At 39.3% G+C, this 23648-nt stretch overlaps 1 protein-coding gene across 2 annotated transcripts in view; it reads left to right on the top strand.

Moving 5' to 3' along the window:
- SLC1A2 (solute carrier family 1 member 2) overlaps window positions 1–22414 on the top strand; it is a 137186-nt gene extending 114772 nt beyond the window's left edge. For both annotated transcript variants that reach the window (XM_048483364.1, XM_048483362.1), the window contains 2 exons: window positions 8027–8258; window positions 12924–22414. In XM_048483364.1, the coding sequence (XP_048339321.1) occupies window positions 8027–8258; window positions 12924–12998 (307 nt within the window). In that variant the 3' untranslated portion in view covers window positions 12999–22414. The remainder of the gene's footprint in view (window positions 1–8026; window positions 8259–12923) is intronic.
- Window positions 22415–23648: the final 1234 nt, after the last annotated feature.

Genomic DNA, 23648 nt, shown 5'->3' with positions numbered 1-23648 from the left:
TAAGCTGCTTTGAGACTCCTTACAGGAGAGAAAGGCAGGATATAAATCCAAACTCCTCCTCCTCCTCCTCTTCTTCTTTGTTAGGCATGTAGAGACCACAACTGTATATGGAAACCAGAATGTGACTCACCAGCTAGCAAGGGAAAAAAAACCATATTCCATGTTGCAACAATATTTATAAAATGATGATGACTCAAAATTGGCGGAAAACATAGGAACCCAAAGCATGGGCCCATATTTCTATTTTGAATACATGTTTATCTTGGAGCATGTTAAATTATTGTATGTGGTTGTTTGTTGTTTCAAGGAAATGGCATCTTTAAAAATATTGCTTGACAGAGAAGCCCTGCCTGTATCATAATTTTCCAGATGAAGCAAAGAGGACAAGTCAAAGGGTTTACCGTTATGTTATCCAGTCCTGCTCAGTGTAACACTTGGTAACGTTATGGTACAAAATATGTCCTCTAAAACAGTTCCTGTGGCGAATTTAGGTGATGACATTTGCCTCTATTAAAAATTCATGAATAGAGCACCAGGATCTCAAGGCAGCACTGCGGGGGGCGGGGGGGGAGCAGTTTAAGCCTGAGGAGGACCTAATTAGGCACTGTGGAAAAATAATAAATCCATATCTTAAACATTAATTAAGAAGTTATTTCAAGTTGAGTCACACAACTTTTCTCGAAGCTGATTTCAAACTAGTTTGACCCTTACTGCATTTAAGCAGATAACAAAATAAGTTACGTGGTGTATTTAAGGTAGACATACTATGAGTTTCTTATCTTTTTTACTTGTGAAAGTTACTATACTCTTTAGACTTTGTGTGTGATTTTTTTAATGAAAGGATTTTATCAGCAGAGCTTCCTGTGATAAATCCAGAGGGGTAGCTGTGGTAGTCTGTTGCCTGCAGATATGTGGAGTCTCGCTTGCCCCAGGAATAAAATTGGGCCGGAGCCCATTTTATTAACCTAACACAGAAAGCTGGGCTAGCATAAGGGGCACATCCTAGCAGCTGGGCAGCACCCTTGCTGAACCCGGCATCGTCCCCAATCCACATTGGAGAATTAGTACAGAAAGTTACTAGGTGCCACTTGAACGTATGCCCATTATGTGACACCTCTTCCTGCCAGGGGCAGGGTGCTCCCTAGCAGAGCCTCCACAGCTTGCGGTCTCAAGCCCGCCCCACCCCCAGACCTCTTATTGAGGCCCCCAACATCAATAATAAGCCAGTTGGCAATGGGAGATTTCCTTTTGCGGGATCACCTCATTGCATAACTCCCAAACAACCTGGGCTACAGCCTTGCAAACCTTCCTCCTTGCCCGGTCAACCTTCCCTGGGTCCCTCACATCCCTCCACATCTGCCTCCTCAGCAGGCAGGACCAAAAACATTTTGGCCTCAACAGCCGCTGATGAAGCTTCCGCAAGTCTGCAGCCATCTAGTGAGACAGCTCCGCACTCTTTTGCACCACGATATCGTTCTCTCCCAGCTGGATGACAATGCCCTGGACAGCCAAACTGAAGCAAAGCCATCTGGATCATGGGCAGCAAGGCGTCCCATCTCATACCCCGATGGCCAAGCCAGCAAATTTCAACAATGTCCTCCAGACCAAGGTCCAAGCCCCAACTGACCTTGCAGCATACCAAGTGGCCCAGTGTACAATGCTGTGTCCAGCAATCCAAACACAGGTCTGACGGCCCAGTGAAACTAAAAGGAACAGATCTAAGCATAAGGTGTATGCCCTGTATGCTAGTGAACGCCATTGACAAATGGCACCAAATCTAGTCCAGGGAGAAACTCTCCTGTGCTGCTGACATGGCTGCTCCTATCCATAAGGAATGAGGTCCAATTTCCCCAGTGGGCAAACTCAATGCCCCCACGCGCTGCCACAGCACAGGGGCAAATTGGAACCGGGACAATTGGCCTCTGTCTTGATGAAGAAGGAGGGGACCAGGGATAGCCAGCTGAAGGGCCATATATGCCAGGGTTGTGGCAACCAGGCATGGGGACCATGCAGGAGTTGCTGCCAAATAAATTTGGGTTCCTCGCTGTTTTTGAAGAGGCCAGCCAAATATACAAGCCACCATCCCCTACCGATATGTCAGCAAATTGTATGGCCCTTGACCCCGTGGACATCATGGAAGGCACTACCAGTTCACTGCACCAGACAGCGCCAAAAAAGGCCAGGGCAAATGCTGCTCAGAAAACCATCCCTTCAAACGGGGACGAGCAGATCGTATGAGACACAGCCAATAAGGATTGCAGTAGCTCCCTGGGAATGGGTCGACGGCTGTCATGAGGCTGCGGAGCCAAGCAGTGCCAACCTGCTACAGCCCTGCATGCCAGAAACAATGTAGTGGGATCAAGTATCCCCAGGGTTCTACAATAAAAGGCAAGGGCTGCCAAGTGAACGTGCATGGTCCTTAGTGCAGAGTCCTGAACCCTCAAATAGTCCAAGTACTGAAGAAGAAAACCTTCAGGGATCCCTTGATCCACTGCCAGGCCTTTGGGTATGGCAACGTCCAGGAAAGCGCCCACTGCCCCCTCATAGGAGTGGCGAGTGGCTGGTGCTAAAGACTGAAGGACACCGTCTGCGATCATTTGCTGCCAAAGCTCCACAACTGCTCTGGAAAGGCATCTGGCTGCTGGTTGGCCCCAGGTGCGAGGGAGTGCAAACATTCCACTGAAGGAGGACATGCTGGGTGACTGCCTGAATGATCTAGAGTGCCGGGAGGACCTCCGTCTCCCCCTGGCCTCACCCTCTGGTCACTTCAACTGAGTGACCCATAGGTCCGGACGTGTTGGCGCTTCTGGCGTCACCAGGCACCCAGCTGCTGGGGTTCCCACAACTCCAACAGGAGAGGGGGCAACCAGCAAGGAAATCAGCCCTGGAGTGGCCCTGCCCACAATGCAGTGCGAGAACTGCATCAGCGTATTAAACAGCCCCTGCAAAAAGGTTTCATTCCCGGGGACCCCAGATGAGGTACTTGCTGGAGCTGAGCCAGCTGAGGCTGACCCCCCCCCCCCACAACGAGTCTGGGCTGGTCACAAGGGCAAAATATGATAGCGGGCTCCCTTCCAGCCCTGACTAACCTGTGTAGCCTAAACCCGGCCCCACAAAGAACTGTGCATCAGTTGGGGTGGGTGTCCTAAACCCTGGCCAACCCACTGCCACCGGTGCACCCCGTATGTGGGTAATTAATGTGCCATAGTTGAATAAACCACCAGTGGCTGGTCGTCCACGTCCCCTGGTCCCAAGGATTGGCCCAGCACTAGCTGGCCCATGGCAGCTGGCAAATCTGATGATTGTGCATGGGAGGACTAACCTACTCAATCCGATGTTGACTGTCAGGTTTGAAGCCGCACTGTGCTGCCCCTCTGCACTACCACAGCTACTGCTGGTGACTGAGTCCTAGCCTGGGCCACCCTGCGCTCCTGCTCAGAGCAGTTACTTTTCTTAGGAGCTATCCTGCAGTGCCCAGTTATTAACGCAATTCCCTATGCTCCACTAATAAACAAAGCAGTCTTATAACCTTAACACTAACTTTAGCAACACCTAAACTTAATACTAATTATCCTATTCTACTACTAACTTAACCCTAACAACCTAACTATTATTTTAACTTTTTTCCTTTTTGGTGGGGCAAGGGAACAAGAGGAGGCAAGGAATTGGTATTCTCCTTTGCTATACCCACTAATACCCCTGGCCAGGCCTGCTATCTGTTCTTCTAAGCCTGCCCATGCCCTGTTGCTGGGCAGGACAGGCAAAAAACTAAAGCAAAGAGGGAGGGGTGGGGAGAGGACTCCCCTCCTGACTAGCTGGGCAGGTAGTGCCACACCAGCCCAGCCTGGGCCTCTTTAACCCTTAGCTCTTAATTTTGGGGGGGGCACCCTCCCAAAGCCCCCAGGTGCTGCACCCCTCCCACTCCTGAATGCTTTCTACGGTGCTCCAGCTCACTACAGAGCACCTTTTACTGCCCAAGCTTTCTCCGTGAATGGCTGCAACTCGGGCCCAACGGCTAAGACGAAGGATGTGGCCTCCGGTAGTGATGAGCGAGCACCTCTCTGCTCGCTTGGCTGCTTAGAAAGAGGCTGAGGCAATCCACACGCCACCTTATATAGGTGTGCCCACCCCTTATGAACACATGATGTGGTCCCCATCACGTGATCCACTTTGCCCCATCTCCTCCCGCAACAGCAGCCCTGGGTAAGTCCAGGGCTGCATTCTGTAGCAAAATAAAACAGAAGTCCAGGGACACTTTAACAATTTATATCATGCTGGAATAAATGCTTTTAGTTTTTTAGGTGCTACTGGACTTTCTCATCAACACCCATTTTATAGGCAAAAAAATCAACTAAAACCCCTGAAAGTAATAATTACAGTGGGATCCTAAATAGAATTATCCTAAGTCTGCTGCAGTCCTTGAAGGTTTTAGGATTATACTATGTTCCCAAATGAATAGATGATGTATGACAAGAAGCCCATATTCTAGTCTCATAATCTGTCTAACTAATTTGAATCACACACACACTGACTTGTCATGTGAATAACTTTGTTATTTTCTTAGATTAGTTTGGGGATAATGATACAGCATTAAAAGAACACACAGTTTCTTTGTTGATTCAAAATAGATTTAAGGAAACTCAGCTTGCTTTATTGAGGGGGGGGGAGCTTCTCCCAATAGCCATGTGAACCGCATTTTACAATGATATAAACGTAGATTGTCACCCTGATAATGTTGTTAGTACACAGAAAGTTATTTTATTTTGTAACTAAGATGAAACTCAGTTTAAAGATCCAGTTTACAAACCCTTAGATTTTGTGCTATGGATAGACTAAGTAGCTTAAGCTACAAGCAATTTAGAAAGAATGAATAGCATCATGGTGCTTAACAAAAGATTATTATGAGTTATTTTCTTCCATTTTATACAGTTCTTAGATCTTGGTTCAAACTTGCTGGAGCCCTGGGTTACAAATATTTAACTTAAAGTCCATACGAGAGAACATGTTAAATATATTTTATCTTATGATCTCTTTAGAGGAAAAATATAGAAAGGTTTTTTACTAGGAAGTCTTTGGAAGTTTTTTAATGTCTTGTGGTTCTTCCAAAGTGAACAAAATGTGAAGTGGCATTTTAAAGAACTGTGCTATTTGCCAACAGCTGGAATTAATCCAGTGTCATTAGAGGTAGCCAAGAATTGTAGACTTTCAAAGGATAAAACTGACAAGCTTAGCAAATGTCACAGAAAGGTCTCCAATACAGAGATTTTATGCCTTGAGAAACATGCATTACAATTAACAGACTTGTGTAACTGGTTCAGAGTCATCTCCTAAAGTACTTGCTGAAATACAGTCATTCTTGCAAGTTCAGTAACACTGGAGAAATGAAGCCTTGGATCCAGCCTGATTACTCAGGCCAATTATACACTGATGCTCTGTCTTGTTGTGAAGGTAGATTCTCTGTGGGCAGAATTTGTTATGGATGCCTTATCCCTCTTCTCACACTCACAATGCTGCAGTTCCAATAATTTCTGCGGTTTGTGAGAATAGGCAAAGAGCAACCTTTTCTCTGCCTTCACAGAGAAAAAAGAAACAGATGGTCCTGTGTTAGTCTGTCCTCAGGCTTTTTGGCTCCACCCTGCCTCCCCTGTTCTGCTTCCACCTTTGCTGATGACTGGGAGGACTTTAAAAAAAAACTTTAAGACCCTTTGACTGTATTAGATCTATTGAAATAATCCTAGATATGATAAGGGAAACAATTAGTTCAATAGATCTAATATGGTCCATGTGCTTAAAGTTTTATTAAAAACCTCCCAATCATCTGCAAAGGCAGAAGCAGAGCGGGAAAGGCGGGATGGAGCCAAAAGTGGTTTTGAAGGGGACAAGGAAATCAGTAGCAGACAGGTGAAATAGTGGTTCAACTCAGCTTAGCTCGTTTTGCAGCAGGTGATCAGGAAAGGACAAAAAGCTATGGGGTAACCTCATGGCGAAGTGAGCAGCCATGGCGGAAGTGGAACATGTGTTATGGGCCTCGGTCTTATCCAGTTCTATTCCTTATTATAGCTCTCACGGCTTTTTATAACGTATAAGTCCCACGATCCCAGATGATAGCCTTTTTATGGTGAAAAGTAGGGTTGCCCACTCTGATGAGGTATAGGCAATAGTGAAAAGTAGGGTTGCCAACTTAAGAAACTCCTGGAGATTTCGGGGTGGTACCGGGGGGGGGAGTTTGTGGAGGGATTTCTCCTAGAATCTGTGGTGTACCATAGAATTTGCCTTCTGAAACCGTCATTTCCTTCAGGAGAACTGGAAAACCTGACTTTTAGAAGTCTGCATGAAAAATCATTTTCCCCCAGCTCGTTTTCCCTCAGAAATCTAAATATATGCAGCTTAACTGCCCCACTACTTATTTCCATCAGGTATACATTCACAGAATACAAACATAATACAGAAGCAGAAGCAAGCCTTTTTTGGCATAGACAGCAGTACAACAATAATAAAAAACAGATTAAAAAGCATATACAATACAGGATATACATGTTAGGACGAAGGAAATCTACTGGCATTTAGAAATTTCTGTACAAACATAATACAAACTATCATACTGTCAGTTCTGTGTGTTTATCCTCCGTCGCAGAGATACAACAAGCAGAGACATAAAGAAGAAAGATTTAAAACAATTGTACATCATTATGAATAACAGGCAACCTAGGTATCGATTTTTGAGCCCAATAGATTCAGAAAAGAAATTAAAGATTTTAAAAAGGCATTTACATTAGTGTTTTTAAGGGTCATCTATTATTGACCTTCAGTTTCCCATTCCTTTATCTCAGGAAGGCATTCTAATCTTATCTGTATTTAAAATGCTGCTCTGATGGTGGGTCTCATGAATTAGCTGGGGCAGCAATAGTCACTGACTCCAAGACCCTGTTTCTTAAACAGCTTGGTTAAATGAAACACATTGCTTGTGTGGGGGTTCAACCTGTTATTTTTTTCTATCCAGACACATAATCAGATTATGAGCCTGGTTTGATGAATTAGTTGACCAGATTGATTATGCCATTCAGGATTATGCAACTCTACACTGCACATATTTACTTGAAAGTAAATCCCAGTTATATCTTACCATACTGTGCATGAAATGGTAGCCTAAAAGTGCAACCAAAAGAACACTTTCTTGGTAGTAAAGTTCACAGGAAAGATTTGAGTGGGATTCTGTGGACCAGTTTGTAATTGTTTCCTTTCTTTGTTAACTTTATTAAATAAGCTGTTTGGACATGATGTGCTGCTTTGATAAAAGTGATCTATGCACACAAAAAAGGAAAGGATTCAAAAATCATGCATGACATAACCAGCCAACTCTAGGAGGGCTTGGGGGGGGGGGTGGAATCATGTGGACTCATCTTTGATGCCCTTCTGACTAACAGATGATCCTGCATAATAGACAAAGAGCTCCATTGAGAATACTGTTCAGAGTCACATGGATGATATTTTCAGGAAACCATCCTAAAAAGATCTACTTGGAAGCAAGTGCCATTTTATTCAATGGGGTTTACTCCACAGGAAATGTTTATAGAATTGCACCTTCAATCATCAATATTATGATGGCTAGTTGATCTTAATAAAAAGTGTTACTCTTTGTTTCTGGATTTTTTTTTAGGATCAAACCTGCTACTTTTTTCACAAGCTTTGTTGCCTGAATAGAATAACATTGAGCATTGCAGATTTTTAAAATTGCATTGTATTGGAATTTCTTCATAAAAAGAGAATGGTAAACTTTATCAAGGATTGTAAAGAGTAGCTGGATCAGTTGGATTTCAATTTATTAGAATCACAGCCATGCAGATTGCTAGATCTTGTGACTATTAACATTTTGAACAAAATATAAATAACAGCAAAAATCACTGACATGAAATTACTATTAAATTCTTATCCTTCCATTTTTCCCACAGTTTTTCACCCATAGTATAATCTGACTTTTCTTTGCTTCAGAGCTTTCATATGTTGTGTGTCCCCCCATTTCTTGCAGGGACCGAATGAGAACATCAGTCAATGTTGTAGGAGACTCATTTGGAGCTGGCATTGTCTACCATCTTTCTAAGGCAGAGTTGGATAATATAGATTCCCATCACAGAGTTCATGAAGATATTGAAATGACGAAGACTCAGTCAATTTATGATGACCTGAAAAATCACAAGGGAAACAGTTCAAATCAATGTGTTTATACAGCTCACAACTCTGTCATAATAGATGAATGCAAGGTACCTTTCACATTTATGGATATTGAGACTTGCATCTAGCCAGTAACACTTCATATTCCTTTTTTTTTACCTGCATGTAATTATTTTTTAATTTATCACTAATAATGTGACTTCACTGGACACTAGATGCTGTGCACATTGACTTAATTTAAAGTTTTTTTCAACATTGTTTAAACTGCATTTGTGCATGATGTTTACAAATAACATACTGTTGCATCGTACATTAGAGCAGGTGAAAAGAGAAAATATAGTGTCATCATCTGTTTGGGCATTCATTGACTTCCTAAAAGCAAACAAGTAGTTCCTGAGGAAAGGTAGAGTTATCAGCAAGGATGTAAAACAGATCCTATGTCGACAGGCCTCGGTATACTTGTCTCCTGAAAAAAATCTCAATGAGAAGGCTCCCTCCTCCCGGCTCCAAATGTTCCCAGTAGAAGTCATTGAGTTGATTTTAGTTATGATGTGGGTAGTGAGGCAATGTCAACAAATTATTGTGCTGGATTACACACAGCTATTTACAAAGGAGACCTGGAAAGGCAGAACAGAACAGAATTACAAGTAATTTGTATTACTTCCCTTCCTCCACCTCCCTTCTCCCAGAGTAATTCACACCAACATTTTTGTTTTACAACCAAAGCAATAAATTTACTGTCTCTTTCTTAGAAGGCTCATTGCTTAGTAGTTTGGTGGATTAGGCGAGGAATTGAACAAGTTATTGGGTATTTATAGTGAAGGATAGCAGAAGCTTTGCTTTAGGACAGTTACAATTTCACACACTCACAGTTTAACTGACTCACAGTTTAACTGTAAAAAGAGAAAGAGAGTTATTTCAGTTGGAACTTCTCCCTAAAACCAGCATGGTGTAGTTGTTAAAAGTGGCAGACTCTAATCTGGACAACTAGGTTTGATTCTTCCACATGAATCCTGCAGTATGGCCTTGAGTTCGTCACAGATATCTGAACTCTCTCCATTCCACCTACCTCACAAGGTGCCTGTTGTGGGGGAGGAAGGGAAGTCAATTGATTGTAAGCTGCTTTGAAGCTCCTTAATGGTAAAAAATAGCAGATGTAAAGCAGGTGTCTTTTAAATCTGACATGTCTGTATATTGAAACAAGTTTTGCTGGTCTCAGTCCCCTCACAGATCACTAACTAGCTATTACCCTAAGACAACAGGATACTTGCTCTATCCTTCCTGCCTTTTTATCAGTCCCTGAAAATTGTGTACCTACACTTTAGATATCTGAGTTCTTTTTCTTCACCAGGAAGAGCCTCACTACCTAAATCATCTCCTGGTATTTTCTCTGAGGCTTCCTCAAGCCCTTTCTGAGATAATAACCTACTTGTTTTTCCCACATTGGAGGTTCCACAGCTTCCCATTAGTTAACGCCACTGAGTATTTTGCATTGTGACCTTGTATGCCAGGATTTGCTGTGATGCCTGAAGTGAAGAACAAGTCCATCCTCTAGAGCAGCATTTGTCAACCTTTTTCACTTGTGTACCCCTTGGCAACCCATTTCCCAAAAACTGAAACCCCCCCCCCATTAGCAAGCCCATTACATAATTTTTTTCATGTACCTCCAAACCTCTATAGGTATGTACCTATAGATGTCTAGAGGACATTGCCAGATGTGTAGAAGATATTCCTTGGGGGTTGTTTAGACAGATCTCACCAGAGCAAGATATAGAGAAGATGATTTTCTTCTATAGCACCATTACTATTTCCACTTTTGAAAATGCCACAGTTCCTTTTGTTTTTGGACCTTGCTTCAGCATTATCAAGACAAAGATTTGTATTGTTTTATATGTTGGAAACCTTCCTAAGCCTATGAGGGTTCCTAAGCCTTCCTTGGCTATTAGGTTAGGGGAAAGGGGGGTATTAAATCTAATAAAATAATAAATAAATAAATAAATAAATAAATAATCAAGCATCTGCAACCACTGTTCATGTCCTTTCAGATGAACAATGTTAAAGTCCTGGAGTGCTAAGCTCCACCTTAATAACCTGCAGTTATTCAGCCAACATAGAGGGGAGTGGTCTCTGTAAAGGTTGAATTTTCTTCCCCATAGATATGATTTCAAATGGTATGGAACCCACAATCGCTAGACATTCTTTCCCTGTAGCGAACTAGTGCTGTTCCTTCTCAGTCAGCTTTCTGCTTAGGAAAAGGACTGGGTATAGCAATCAATTCAGAAAAGGATTTTGAAACACAAAATGCACAATCCACCATCCAGTTTTCATGTGCAGTTCTAACTAAAATAAGCAGGGGGCTTCATAGGATTTATGCATTTCAATGTGGCTTGCTCAGCAGAACTTCCCAGTGCATTGTGTTCTGCTCATTTGTGCAAATGTCAGAGAAAGGCTGAAATCCTGTGCAGGCTTATTAGGTATCCAGACACAATGGAATCTTTGGGTTGGATCCTGCCAAGCTCTTCTGCTCAATATTGCCTGAGTTTCCTCCTCACTGCAGCCCCCAACCCAGCCCCCATGATATTTGTTCATCCACTTACCATAGCCTATTTTTTGTGTGTGTTTAAAAAGGGTACCTCTCTCTTTTACCAGTAAAAAAATGGTAGGATCCAACCCAGCCGCATTTATTTAAAAGCAAACAGTAGTTATGATTGGGATGTCAGAAAGCATAAAGGGCACTAGGAGACATTTCCAATTTATATAAAGTTAGGGGAAACAAAGGAAGTACTTTCCTTTGCTTCACTACCATCTCTGTTTCTGAGTAAATGTCAATCCAATATTTTCATAGATTATGACTTTCTATGGCACACTGTACAGACACACAAGTGTTGTCTACCACCTCCCAACCTGGAGGCTCACCTAGCGTGTATCTGCTTTGTTTTCATTTTCATATTGGATCATTTCTATGCCAATGCTATTGTTTCTATATAATCCTCTGTGCAAATAACTTGGTCAGAATTTTCCTGACCAAGAGTGGAGTAAGCTTCAGGAAACCGTTGCAGCTGAATGAAATCCAGACCTGTCCTGTTAATAATGACTTGCCTGGGCCTGACTGGAGAAATTAGCAGAATGTATTGTCTTTTGAGAATCGGAGCTTTTATAAAACTAAAATACAGACACAAGTTAACATAATGAGCTGCCTGCCAGAGGCTTGAGATGACCATTTGCAATTTGATTCACATTTCAGCTGGGTGGCCATTGAGCTCCTTCCTAAAATTGATATTTCTAAATACCAGTTGGTAACCAGAGGAGATTAATCTTAATAGCTCTGTCCCATATTAGGTTTCTGAGTTGCAGGAGTGCTCTCTTATACAGGTCATTGTATACATTTATCAAGATACATCACTATTGCGGTCCTGTGAGTAGGTGTTTCTTTACTGAAGTATGGCCATATGGAAGTAGTTCCATAATTTAAAAATAATTGCCAGGATCCAGTCCAAATTACGTGCTTGCCAGAGTGAGGTTTAGAACTGTTCCATCTTTTCCAGCGAAATAAATAGAATGTATAACATTTTAAATAGTTCTCATTTATTTTGGACATGCAAAGTAGCATTTAAAAGTATGTATGAATGCAAAAATGTCCATGGGGGAGGAGTCGTTTGCTGCAACTCAGGATAGGCTTGGGTTTTTTTATCCAGTTACTAATATGGTAACATTTCATTTCCTGTAATATATTCTGCATGGCTTCCTAGTTTGCACTTCACTAATACATAATGTATAAGAAACAATGTTGACTTGTTATTGCATGTTTTTTTCTGTATTTTAAAAAATCTTACTGCACATTATTTCTTTTGTAAATTAACCTATAATTTCAGTCCAGATGTGTGAATTGTTCTTTATAATGCATGTGTTTCCCTTTTTAATTAAGAAAAAAGGCTGGCTTTGTTTTCAGATTTAGATGCATTTTGTCATGTCTTCATGTCCCAATGCTTCCATGCATACATCATGTGGAATATCAGTCCTGTCTTTAAGTTTTCATGTGAAGTGAGGCCAGAACATGGAAGGTAAGCTAGGTGATTATGGGAATTCATTTAGGATTAGAAGAAAGGCCTCCTTACTATGTAAAGGTCCAGTTCATTCCTGCCCAATCAGACAAATACCATAGCCATTTGGCTTACCCAGTCATGTATAGTGCATCTTCAATGGATAGCTGTTATATGTACCTGGTTTTTTAAAATATCGACTGCTGAGATATTGCTTACTAACCAGTATTTCTCATGGAATGATTGACCATTCTTGGTCTTTCACTATTATTAACTTCAAAATGTGAAACACACACACACATGCAGTGGTGGGATTCAGTAGGTTCGCTCTATTTCAGCAGAACCGGTTGTTAAAATGGTGCTTGTAAACAACCAGTTGTTAAATTATTTGAATCCCACCACCGTAACTGATAGTTAAATTATTTGAATCCCACCACTGCACATATACATATGCTCAATGTAACTACAAGCCTAATTTCTGTATGCTTTGCTGCTTTGTACTACTGTGTTCTTTCTAAGAATCACAAAAAAATTGAAAAGGCAGAATTGGTTCAGTGCAAAATAAAAACAGGTTTATGTGTATAGTTAGATTCTCATATCAATTTAATGTAAATCTTGTAAATATTCTGATTTGCTGTTTAATTCATGGGGGTGGGGGGTTTCTACCAAAGTGCCTTGACCTTTAAGTTAGATCTTGATGGTAATTCCTTGCAGGTAACCTTGGCAACCAATGGCAAATCTGCTGACTTCAATGCTGTTGAAGAAGAACCCAGGAAACATGAGAAATAAGAGAGGAACAGTCAGTGTTCATCTTTAATAATTGCTGAAAGTTCTCTGATGATAAAAGCTGACATTAAGATTCATGATTTTTTCTTTTTTCTTTTTGCATCAACAAATATTTGCTTTTATTTAGTACTGTTAACTTAGAAAAGGTCTTATAAAATCATTGTTCCTTTAGTGTCTTTGCCAAATAATGCTGTATTGCCATCTGTCTCACTTGTGTTAGAACTTGAACGAATGCAGCTGAAAGATACTATCTTGGTTTTAGAAATGCATTTTTGCTGGGCTACCCCTTTCTCATTCAAGACACAGAGAATGTAGATTCTGCAATATGGAAAAATCATAAAGCCAAAATGGCTGTCTTGCTCCAGGGACTTGGGCTAACAAGCATTAAGTACTGTGTAACCTATTCAGTGTTTGCATTCCTCTTAACCTGCTGTACATATATGAATGAGCACTTCAGTGCATACTGAATACAGTTATCATTGTGGCAGTATGGTATATAGCACTGTAAATGTTTTACATGTGCTTTGTTAATAGCATGTGGCATTTTGGATTCTATGTTATCTAAGCCAACTTCCAATGGATTGTTTTATACTGCATTTCTAAGTGTAGTCATCATAACATAGACCGTCATGCATGTCTGATATATGCATACAATCAGGGATTATTAGTTTGGGCACAGCAGACCCCATCCCAGTTCTGTGGCCCATAAACCTCTTCTTGAAAGAGGGAAGAAAGCTGCTTCTAGTTTCATGGTGCATGTATGCACTGTTCCCAGAAATGAATTAACTTCCTGAGACTCTGTGTGTAACTGGTTTCATTCATGGAAATTACGGAAATTAATTCATCTCATGATATTTATGATTGTGAAGCTAGATGAATGGTATCTGACCATTCAGCTTTCAGAGCAATAACTGATTCCAAGAAATATGCCATTCACACCAGTTGGCACAATGTCATATAGAACTGGAAACTTTGCCTGTGTTTGAATTTAGTGGCATCCAAGGTGACAGCAATACTGTTAACATCCTAGTCAACCTAGCTGAGCAGGACAACCCTCTGTGACTATCTTATTACTCATGTGCTGAGATTTGGAAGGGGGTAAGGTTTTTCTGGAAAAACTCTGTCTACAGATACTTAGTTGACATTATTTTGTCAAGAACAGGTTATTATATTTAATTTCAACTATGTCATTTAATATCTAGCAGTTATTTATTTACTGGTTAAGATGCTTTATTTGGTATACTAGTCATTTTCTTCTTTCACATCTGGTTCTATAAACTGATCATCCTGTAAATTGTCCTGCAGCACAAGCACAAAAGGCCACATTATGCCAAATGATTTGGGGGCCCAGTCATCACGAGAACGGAAAGTTGTAGAATACCAAGTTTAATTTGCAGTAACACCAAACAGTGTGCCACAAATGTAAGCCATTAGGAAAAATCTAGAAACAGGAATGGGACCTATGAATCTTTTGCTGGTGTGTTTTCCTGCAAAATCTTATATGTACTAACATTCTCCATGAGAAAGGATCTTCTTACGCCCCTTTATGTCTTCCTCCATTTGTTATCATAAGCAAGCAGTCTTTAAGCAGCAGTTGAAGAAACGCTTGTTAGGGATGCTGTAAGCTGTTCCAGCATTGAGCAGGGGGCTGAAGTCGATAGCTCTTTTCAACTGTGTGATTCTATGCAGACACTGTGACAGACCACCACAAAGACTGAAGTTCACTCATGCCTCCTACATCTCAGTCTAACCATTCTCTTTTGATGTATTGTTGAATATTTTCCAGGATGGAATCAACTGGCTGTTGTGGGTTTTCTGGGCTGTGTGGCCGTCATCCGGTAGTTTTTGTTCCTAACTTTTCATCTACATCTATGGCTAGCATCTTCAGAGATATGTCAAGATGAGGTGTGTTTCTCTCCGTGACACAGTGAGAAGCGATTGTATGGTGGGGTATATATTTTGTACACCACACAGGGAAGTGAGGCATATTTGCATGTGTCTGAATGGAGTTCATTTGCAATCACATCTTTGGACATGTAGTTTTGAATGTGATTGAAGATGCCAGATGTGCATACGGGTGAAACATTACCAGACCAGGACCACATAGCCTGGAAAACCCACAACCACCATTCTCTTTTGCTTGGTCAAGTTTAATAAGCTGTGGAATTTCTATAATTTGACTGGCTATAGGAGGAAGGCTGGGTAATAGGAGGTGCTGACTGGCTTCCTTTTCCTGTCTAATTGGCCACATTGCATGCTTGTCTACCTAGGACCAGGAATAAGACAGAGTTACATTGAGCTCTAAGGAATTCTCTCTGCAAGCAAGCATTGTCAGAGATTTTGTACTCTGACATATGGTGTAATCTTAAACAGACTTACTCCTTTCTAAACCCATTGATTTCAACGGTCTTAAAAGGGTATGTCTATTTCAGATTGCCTTGATAATGTTTTCCATAAATCTTAGTTGAATTATTTACCTATCCTCTATATTTACCCACAAATAAATAAATGTAAGCAAACATAATAGAGATTGTTTACATGTGTTTGAGATTGCTTACACAAACATATTCCACCCCATTTTTGAATGGTATTAAATACAGAATTGAGACAAAATAATAAGAGAACATGATCCCCAAACCATGTTTCATGCTGACATTTTTAGACAAACCATTACTGTCTGTTTTGAATCAGTGTTCAAACTTAGAAGGAAGGTATAGGTCAAAGGTCTTGACCTCAGCTGAAATGGGGAGACATTTCGCATGTGGTAGTAAAGAATTAGAGTCTTGGAACTGATAGAGGTAAAAAGAATTAAAAGACTTAGTGGAAACAGTTTTGTATTTTTAGAAACTCAGGGAAGTTTAAACTTAAGACATTCCTTTTCTTAAAATTTAAAAACAGGGGGGGACCAACAATTTCATTTGGTGCTTGCTCAAATCTGCCAGATCAGTTCTGCCATACAGTTTTGCAGTCTTAGCTGGTTATTTTGGGCATCAAAAAAGTGGCCTTTTTTCTTAATTTCAAATGTGAGTGGACAGAGCTTACTGGAAAATACTTTCTTACCTTCATATAAATATTACCCTTTTTGTATTTGCTTGAATTATGCCTCCCATATTAAATATCTCCATCATCACGAAACTTCATTTACCAAGCTGCACAGATAAGTCAACAATAATATATATAACTGAATGTGTCCTTTTTTCTATCCATCCTGTTTATACTTGTAATAACTATATGGAGAATGAGCAACAGGAAACAATTAGGATTATTACTTGGAGCATGTTAAATTGAAGACTGTGACATTTTAGTGCTGGTTTAGCCTGTTTTCCAGTTAGAAGATGTCCTTATTCTGTTGCTTTTCCTATTATGCTCATAAGCCAATTTCTGTTTCATTCCTTTCCTTGAAGTCAAATGCTGTAGCTAGTCAATGTAATAAATTTACCAATGCAGATCCTACTCTTGAAAAGGAAACTTTGCACCAGCATTTTGGGTGAAAGAGATGTTTGCTTGATACAGCTATGAGAGTTTTTGTACAATGGAAAGGACCTTGTTATTCCTTTTAAAACTATTTATTCAAAAACAATCTAAATTTTCAAAATGTAGGCTATCTATCTTGCACTGAAGGCAATGGAAATTGAGGACACAGTACCTTAATCTCGAAGAATTTTGTAAGCTGGTTATATACAAAATATATATACGGTAACTCTTAGAGCTAGTTAAAGTCTCATGAGAGCGGGGCTGAATTGGCCGTTATCGCCAGCTATTCTACTTCTGCTATCCCCATCTTCCTGTCCTTGTTAACTTTCTGACCACTGTTTTCCTAGTTATTTTTTAACTGTTCCACATGCCTCTCTCATCCTCCTTGCCTGCTCTTAGCTTATCTATTGCCTCAGATCTAGATAATGACTATGATCACAATTGTACAGCAAATTTGAGGGAAGGTGGGAAGAAGTTCCAGCAATAAAGGCAGCTCAAAGGCAGGGAGCACAAGCAATTGTCCCACTCTACTCAATATATGATGGATGCAACATAGCATGGCAGTAATTGTAGTGGAACATTTGACATCTTTCACAGTTGTGGATCAACTTTTGGAACTATAAATTGCATTTATTTCTTATCCTACTATTCCTGCATTGTACTAATGTACTGTAAATAGTTTTGGGAATGGTTTTAAAGGAAAACACTACATATCCTTTGCGTCCCAGAAAAGGCAACAAGTTCAAAATATGCTACCTTGGGTCACCATTGGGAAGAAAGCCAAGGCTATACATGAATTAAATACATTTTTAAAAATCAAATAATATATAGCATCACCTAATTTTCCACAGGCTGCTTGTTCTTTTTCAAATTTAGTTGCTGCTTGTGTTCCTGACCATCAGATGCAATAAAGTCATTGGAAATTGCTGTCTTTTGGAGGCCTTTGATTCCACTGGGGAATGCATAGCTTGTTGCTATTATTACCAATTTGAGTGGTGTTACCTGTCTGATTGTGCCCCAGCCTGGAATCAAATGTGGGGTGATCCAGTTTCATATGGCACATTATTGGTTCAATTTTGACTGTGTGTTTGTCTAAGCTGAATCCATAACTAGACCCATTTCTGTGGTGCTGCAAGTTTTACTGTCACACCAAGAATGTGCTATCATTATTTTATTCTGTGCTATCATTATTTTATTCACATTCCAGCTGAGCACATGAATCCTTGCTAGGAAGCTACACACACACACATTTTTTTTAGAGTGCCACAATAAAGTGGGGAGATACTTCATTATTTAAAACACCGCTTTTTGAAAGTTGTTTCTCGCATATAATTTGCAACCTGATATAGATTTATACTAGAATTCTTCCCTCCCTATGGCTGTTTAAGTAATGCTTATATTGTGATATAAAAGAGAAAAGACAAATATTGCAATTGTGAATATGTTCACTGCTATCTGGAGCTTCTTGTGTGCTCTTTAGCTCACAATTGTCCTTCTGTACATTGCAGAGATCCCTGTTCCTTTGAGCAGAGGGAGTGATCTATATGTTTAGAGGAACACACAGATAGACTGGTAACTTCCTAACTGCTAGATCAAGATGATTTGGAATTAAGTTCCATGCTCTACATGCTCAAGTAATGTCTTTAGGAACAGTACCGGTATTATGAAAACGAACATATTCACTGTCATATGATGATTTTACAAAAATACATATTTAAGTCAAGAAAACCAGCACAATTTAATGTTGTCAATCTTTTACATCAATTAGCCAATAGTATTTTGCACACAATTTAGAATAATCCACAAGGACTTTGCTCTCTGTGGTTTTTCAAGCACTTTTCCAAAGCTTGATAATGGAAGAATTTTTTCAATCTGTACTGCAGATTTGAACATTTCATTTTTGACTTCTTCCAACTTTCTTCTTAAAGCTTTCTGATGAGTACTGCAACATTTGCCCCCTTTTTGTGTGAACTGTAATTTATAGAATTCTTGAGAAAAATAACATACATCTGCTTCTTAAGTTCTGTACTCATGCATCCATTTTGTCACAGCTTTGTGCATTAATACCTGTACCACAAACTACAATGTAGACTGAATTAACATATTTAGTATCTGTAATTTACAGAAATACAGATATTTTCTTATACTATTTTCTATGTAAACATATAAGACAGAGAAGAAGGGGTTAAACATCCTTACAGGAAATCCATATTAAAGAAAAAGCAATAGATTTTCTTATTTATATAGATAAATAAATAATAATAATTTGTTATGCTTAATTAACTTAATCCTGGAAAAATAACTTATAAGTAAAGCACAAATAGGAATTAAAGCTGTCTCGAAATGCTGCAGTTCATTATGGAACACCATATTGTTACAGCAATCTTTTAGACTGATCAAATGAATGGACAACTGATCCATTATTTTTTATATATGACCTGGTTCACCAGGAGAATGTTGAAGGATCCAGCCTGCAAAATCAACAGGGTCTGATTCAGAATAATTGATTCGACTATTTCTCTTGTTCCCAGTATCTTAGTCCTAACTGTGGCATCCCATTGTGCTGAATAGAATAACATTCAATGTAATTTAGGCTTACAGTTTCTGAAAATAATCACAATTCATCTATAGCAGAGCTTCCCTGTTTGTGACAATTCTCACCAGTACTGAATACTTTTATTCCTGATCCTTATGTGCTAACCTGCCATGCTCAGTCAGAGAAAGAGAGAGTAGACACTCAGTAACACTTTAGTGGGGATTTGAAGGGTGAGGAGAGAATTGATGTAAATCAGTTCAACATTGAATATGAGTATTGGCACCTTTCTTAACAAAAATAGCACTTATTTGTAGTCAAGGGCAGCTAGTCAAATATAACGACTCATGACCCTGAATTCTTATCTAAGAACACATCTAGCTAGTTCAAAAAGACTCTGGTAAGTATCATGATAGTAGAGATATCCAGATATGTATCCACATCAGCAACACACATAAAAGCTGCTTACACGTTTGGATATATATTTATGAATCAGGGCAGAAGGCTTCTGGGGTGCGGTCTGCAGTGTCTTCACAGTCTGATCTTGCATAATTGTTACACCAGTTCACTTTGACTGGAACATAGGATACTCAGTCAAGCACACAATTTAAGTTAATCAAGCAAAATGAATGAAAGTTATTCATGTTCAGACATTACAAAGAGCTACAGAATTTGCTCTCCTGTACAAAAGGACCAAACTGTGTATCCAATGCAAATTGAATAATACACTGAGAAATACCTTCTGATTTTTAAGACATGTTTAAGAAAACTAACTGCACTTTTAATTAGAATGAGTATGACCTCTTTTTAATAACTGTAACAAAATAATGTAGTCCTACAGCATAATGTAGTCCTACACTGAAGAAGCAAATAAAAGTTTTATAGCACAAGTAACAAGTGAGGTACGCTACAGATGTTGTCCCTTTCAGTCATCAGCTGTATTGCACACAACAGAGAATATGTACCAAAACCATTACTGTTCTACAAAACAGGTGGATTTAATAGTGAAACCTGTTGTACATGCTTTGTACTTGGGTTAACGAAATGTACAGCAGATATAGGAAGTGTATTGGTGTATCCTTATTTTGTAATCATCCTATATTTTAAAGCAGAGTTTTGTAATTAGAACAAACGTACTCAAGTTTCAAGCCAAGATTCTAATAATAGCTGTGAAATCATGACCCTCTTATACCCAGTTTAATGCGTTGTTTTCTATGTGAAGAACAGTGCCTCTCTGCACTTTGTGTAGATAATGTAGCTTATCTTTGTGTAATTTCAGTGAATTTGTGAATATAGTATTAATGGTTGGTTGATTTTAATATAATTTAACATCAATTGAGTTGGAGTGGATTCTTTATCATTCGTGTTTTGAAATGATTTTTTGTTGGGTTGGTTAGTTGCTTTGTTGTCTCCATACCCAAATATTAATGGAATAATCTCCATAGTTGGATAACCATTTTTATATGTTGGTAATATGAACAGGTTGATGCATGTTATGTTTGAATAATTATCAGAGTTTGACAATGCAGCCAATTCACTGTAAATATTGTAGTCTTTGTTTTCATATATATAAACAGTAGCATATGTGAGAGTGTGTGCAAGTGTGTGTAAATCCCTGGCATTTTGTGAATGTGACTGGTTGATTTGTTGCACTGTGGATGCAATATCACTACTATGTTAATGAATTAATATAGATTACTATTATTTTGAGTTTATACTATCAGTGTAGCTTCTTCTGTACATTTGAATGATTGGAAATGTACAGTGTCATCCTTAAGCAGAATCATACCCTTCTAAGTCCCTCCAATGGACTTAGAAGAGTGTAGCTCTGGACAGGATGGGACTGGTAGTGACATAACATCAGTAAGTCACTGCATTGATTAGCACATTGGTCATAAGGAAAAACCAGCCTTACTGTACTCTGCCTTGGATGCCATATTTATCTTTTGCAATTGCAATTTGAATTTTTGCTTTGCAACATGGAATCCACAGTCACCCAGCAGAATTTCAAGATTCCTGTGATGTTCAGTCATTCTCCGTTGTTCACTGGCTGCAGCACTGCAAAGACTGAGCATGCTCTTCATGTTTAAATCAAAGTCTACACAGGCATCTTAAGTGGAATTATTTATGTTACAGAGTCAGCTAACCAGAAGCACACAAACTAGTATGGTGTCCTTTTTGTATATTATAAAATATTGAAAGTATAACTATAAATCCATTCATACCTGTAGAAAAAACAAAAAGTATAGTGTTTTTGAGGTGTACTTTATACCTTTCTTTTTTAAAATACACTGATTTGTCAAATAATTTTCATTTTCTATTACTCATTTACCATGTATTAAGAAATATGTGTTTTTTTTAATTCCCCTTAGGCTACTAGTTGAAAAATAGCTAAAGTGAACAACCCTATGAACATCAGGTTACACAGAGAAGAAATTCTCAAATTAGTTTGTGGAGATTTTGTACAAACTTGCAAGTCACCTGGATTAATAAAGTTTATTCATTTTACATTCAATGTACAACCCTCTACCATTATTGGCATTAACATTGCAGGAACATACAGTTGCCTGAGAAATTATTTATTGCTTTTGCTCGAGCAATATAATAGTTTTTTTCTCTTGGGTAACTATTCTTATGGGTCACTGTTCTTTTTCTCTTGGATAACTATACTCTATCCTAGGCTACAATTTTTCCTATGGTCAGTTCTGGCTTTTCTTTTATGAATTTCCTCTAACTGTTGCAAAGCAGAAGTTTTGCAGATCTCAGTGATCTTGATGACTGCAGTCACAACTCTGGAAACAGGAAGGGGAAGATCCACATAATTCCAAGGAATGCATATATGTCTGTTTCTGTATCTCACCACAGGAAAATCTTATGCTGGTGGCCAAAGTAAATATGTCCCCTTAGCCTGCATCGCTGTACCGTCATCCTTGCAATTATTGCCCAGCCTTAGGCATCAAATGGTTTCTGTCAAGACAGATCCATTCATTAGATGGATTCTTATAAGATATTTTACGGAAATGAAGGAAGCTTGGTCTTCAACTTTAACTGAAAATACTCATCTGGGACTTGAAATGTTGTATTGTACAGTACTGTACCACTAAGACTAATGAATGCAGGTGATAAAACTTTCTATTCACTCTGGTTATCTTCTTGTGCTCTATACTAGAAATGCCTGATTTATTAAGCTTACTTGGTAGTTGTAATTCTCCTTCCAATCTATTTCTCTGTATCTTTAGTGTATTCTTTTAATTCTTTCTTACTGTGTGAATTGATTTCTGTAACTTATGTATAAAATAAAACTGGATATTCTTTCTATACTGGAAATAATCAGCAAAGACAATATTTCACTAAGTGTTGTACTTTTTATGTACATATCCTCAATAAATGTGGAGTCATAATTTTCATGCTTCGTATCTGTGTTTGAGTCTATCACTAAAAAGCAAATGAAGTATTAGTGTGCTTTTTCACTTAAAAAAAAGGTGAATATTTTTAGGCGGAGGGCCTGGCTGGTGGGGCAGAGCCGGGCAGGAGAGCCCAGCTGCTGCCTCTGCCAGGCCTGGCCTGGCAAGGCCAGCCCAGCAGCGGCTTCTGCAGGGCCTGGCAAGGCAGGGTGAGGGGGAAGGGGTGTGGAGATGATTTTCAACCCCCCACGTGACCCCAACGGCACACGCCCAGGGTGCAGCACCCCCCAACCCGTGGAAGCTATGCAACTGCTTCAGACATGAAGTTAAAGATTAGAAAAGGGAGTGGTTGTGTATGAAAAGGTAGGAACACATCCACTTTGTTAAAATGTAGACCATAGACTTTGAATGTTTTCATTCTGAGTTTTCATTCTATTCTATTAAAAAAAACCATTTTCATTTATTTTAAACATCATTTTCAAACTGCAGACATATGCATAGGTTTTGTATATAACAAATATACAGTAAGGGATGGTTTGGAGTTTTTTAAGAAGTCACATGTTCCACAGGATTGCCTCTGTTTTAGCGGAGCTGACTGGAACAATCTGTCTTTTACCACGACTCAAGAACTCTTGGCAAACGTCTTGCGAGACCACTGTGCCATGGATTTTGAGTGAAGCAATGGCATTCTACTTGTTGGTATGTGTCTCTCTCATACAAAAACTCTGACACAAATAGGGAGGAAAAAGAATAGAGAATTTTCAGAGCAAAATGTTCAAATAACAGATGTTTCTGATAGTTAGAAGTGGCATCACTGAGTGAAAGTTGGAGCAGTATACACTGGGAAAAGTGAATGAAAGTACAAACAACTCCTTTAGAAACATAAAATACCAAGATGAATATCTGTATTCATTTATACTGTATTGCTCAAATAGAAAACATGGCAGCCAGCAATGATCAAGCTGAAGCCAGTTAAGACTAGAGAAAAGGAAGAGAAAACTTCAGCAGTCACACTCTAAATACAACCAACAAATGCACACACGCACACACAAATCCCCAACTGAAATAATAGATGGCATCGCAAAGCAGTTTATATTCTGGCATGCTAGAAATTTCCTCATCACACTACTGGAGTTCTGGAGTTTTCCCACCTTGCTAATAAAGCCTATGAAATCTCATAAAATAAAACTGTAAAATTTTAAAATGTCACAATTATTTTTCATAGATGCTAACTAGAGAAGA

The sequence above is a fragment of the Sphaerodactylus townsendi genome, linkage group LG02 (assembly GCF_021028975.2).
Source record: "Sphaerodactylus townsendi isolate TG3544 linkage group LG02, MPM_Stown_v2.3, whole genome shotgun sequence".
Taxonomy (NCBI): Eukaryota; Metazoa; Chordata; class Lepidosauria; order Squamata; family Sphaerodactylidae; genus Sphaerodactylus; species Sphaerodactylus townsendi.
The sequence above is the reverse complement of the archived record's forward strand: the minus strand, read 5'-3'. Positions and strand labels throughout refer to the sequence as shown.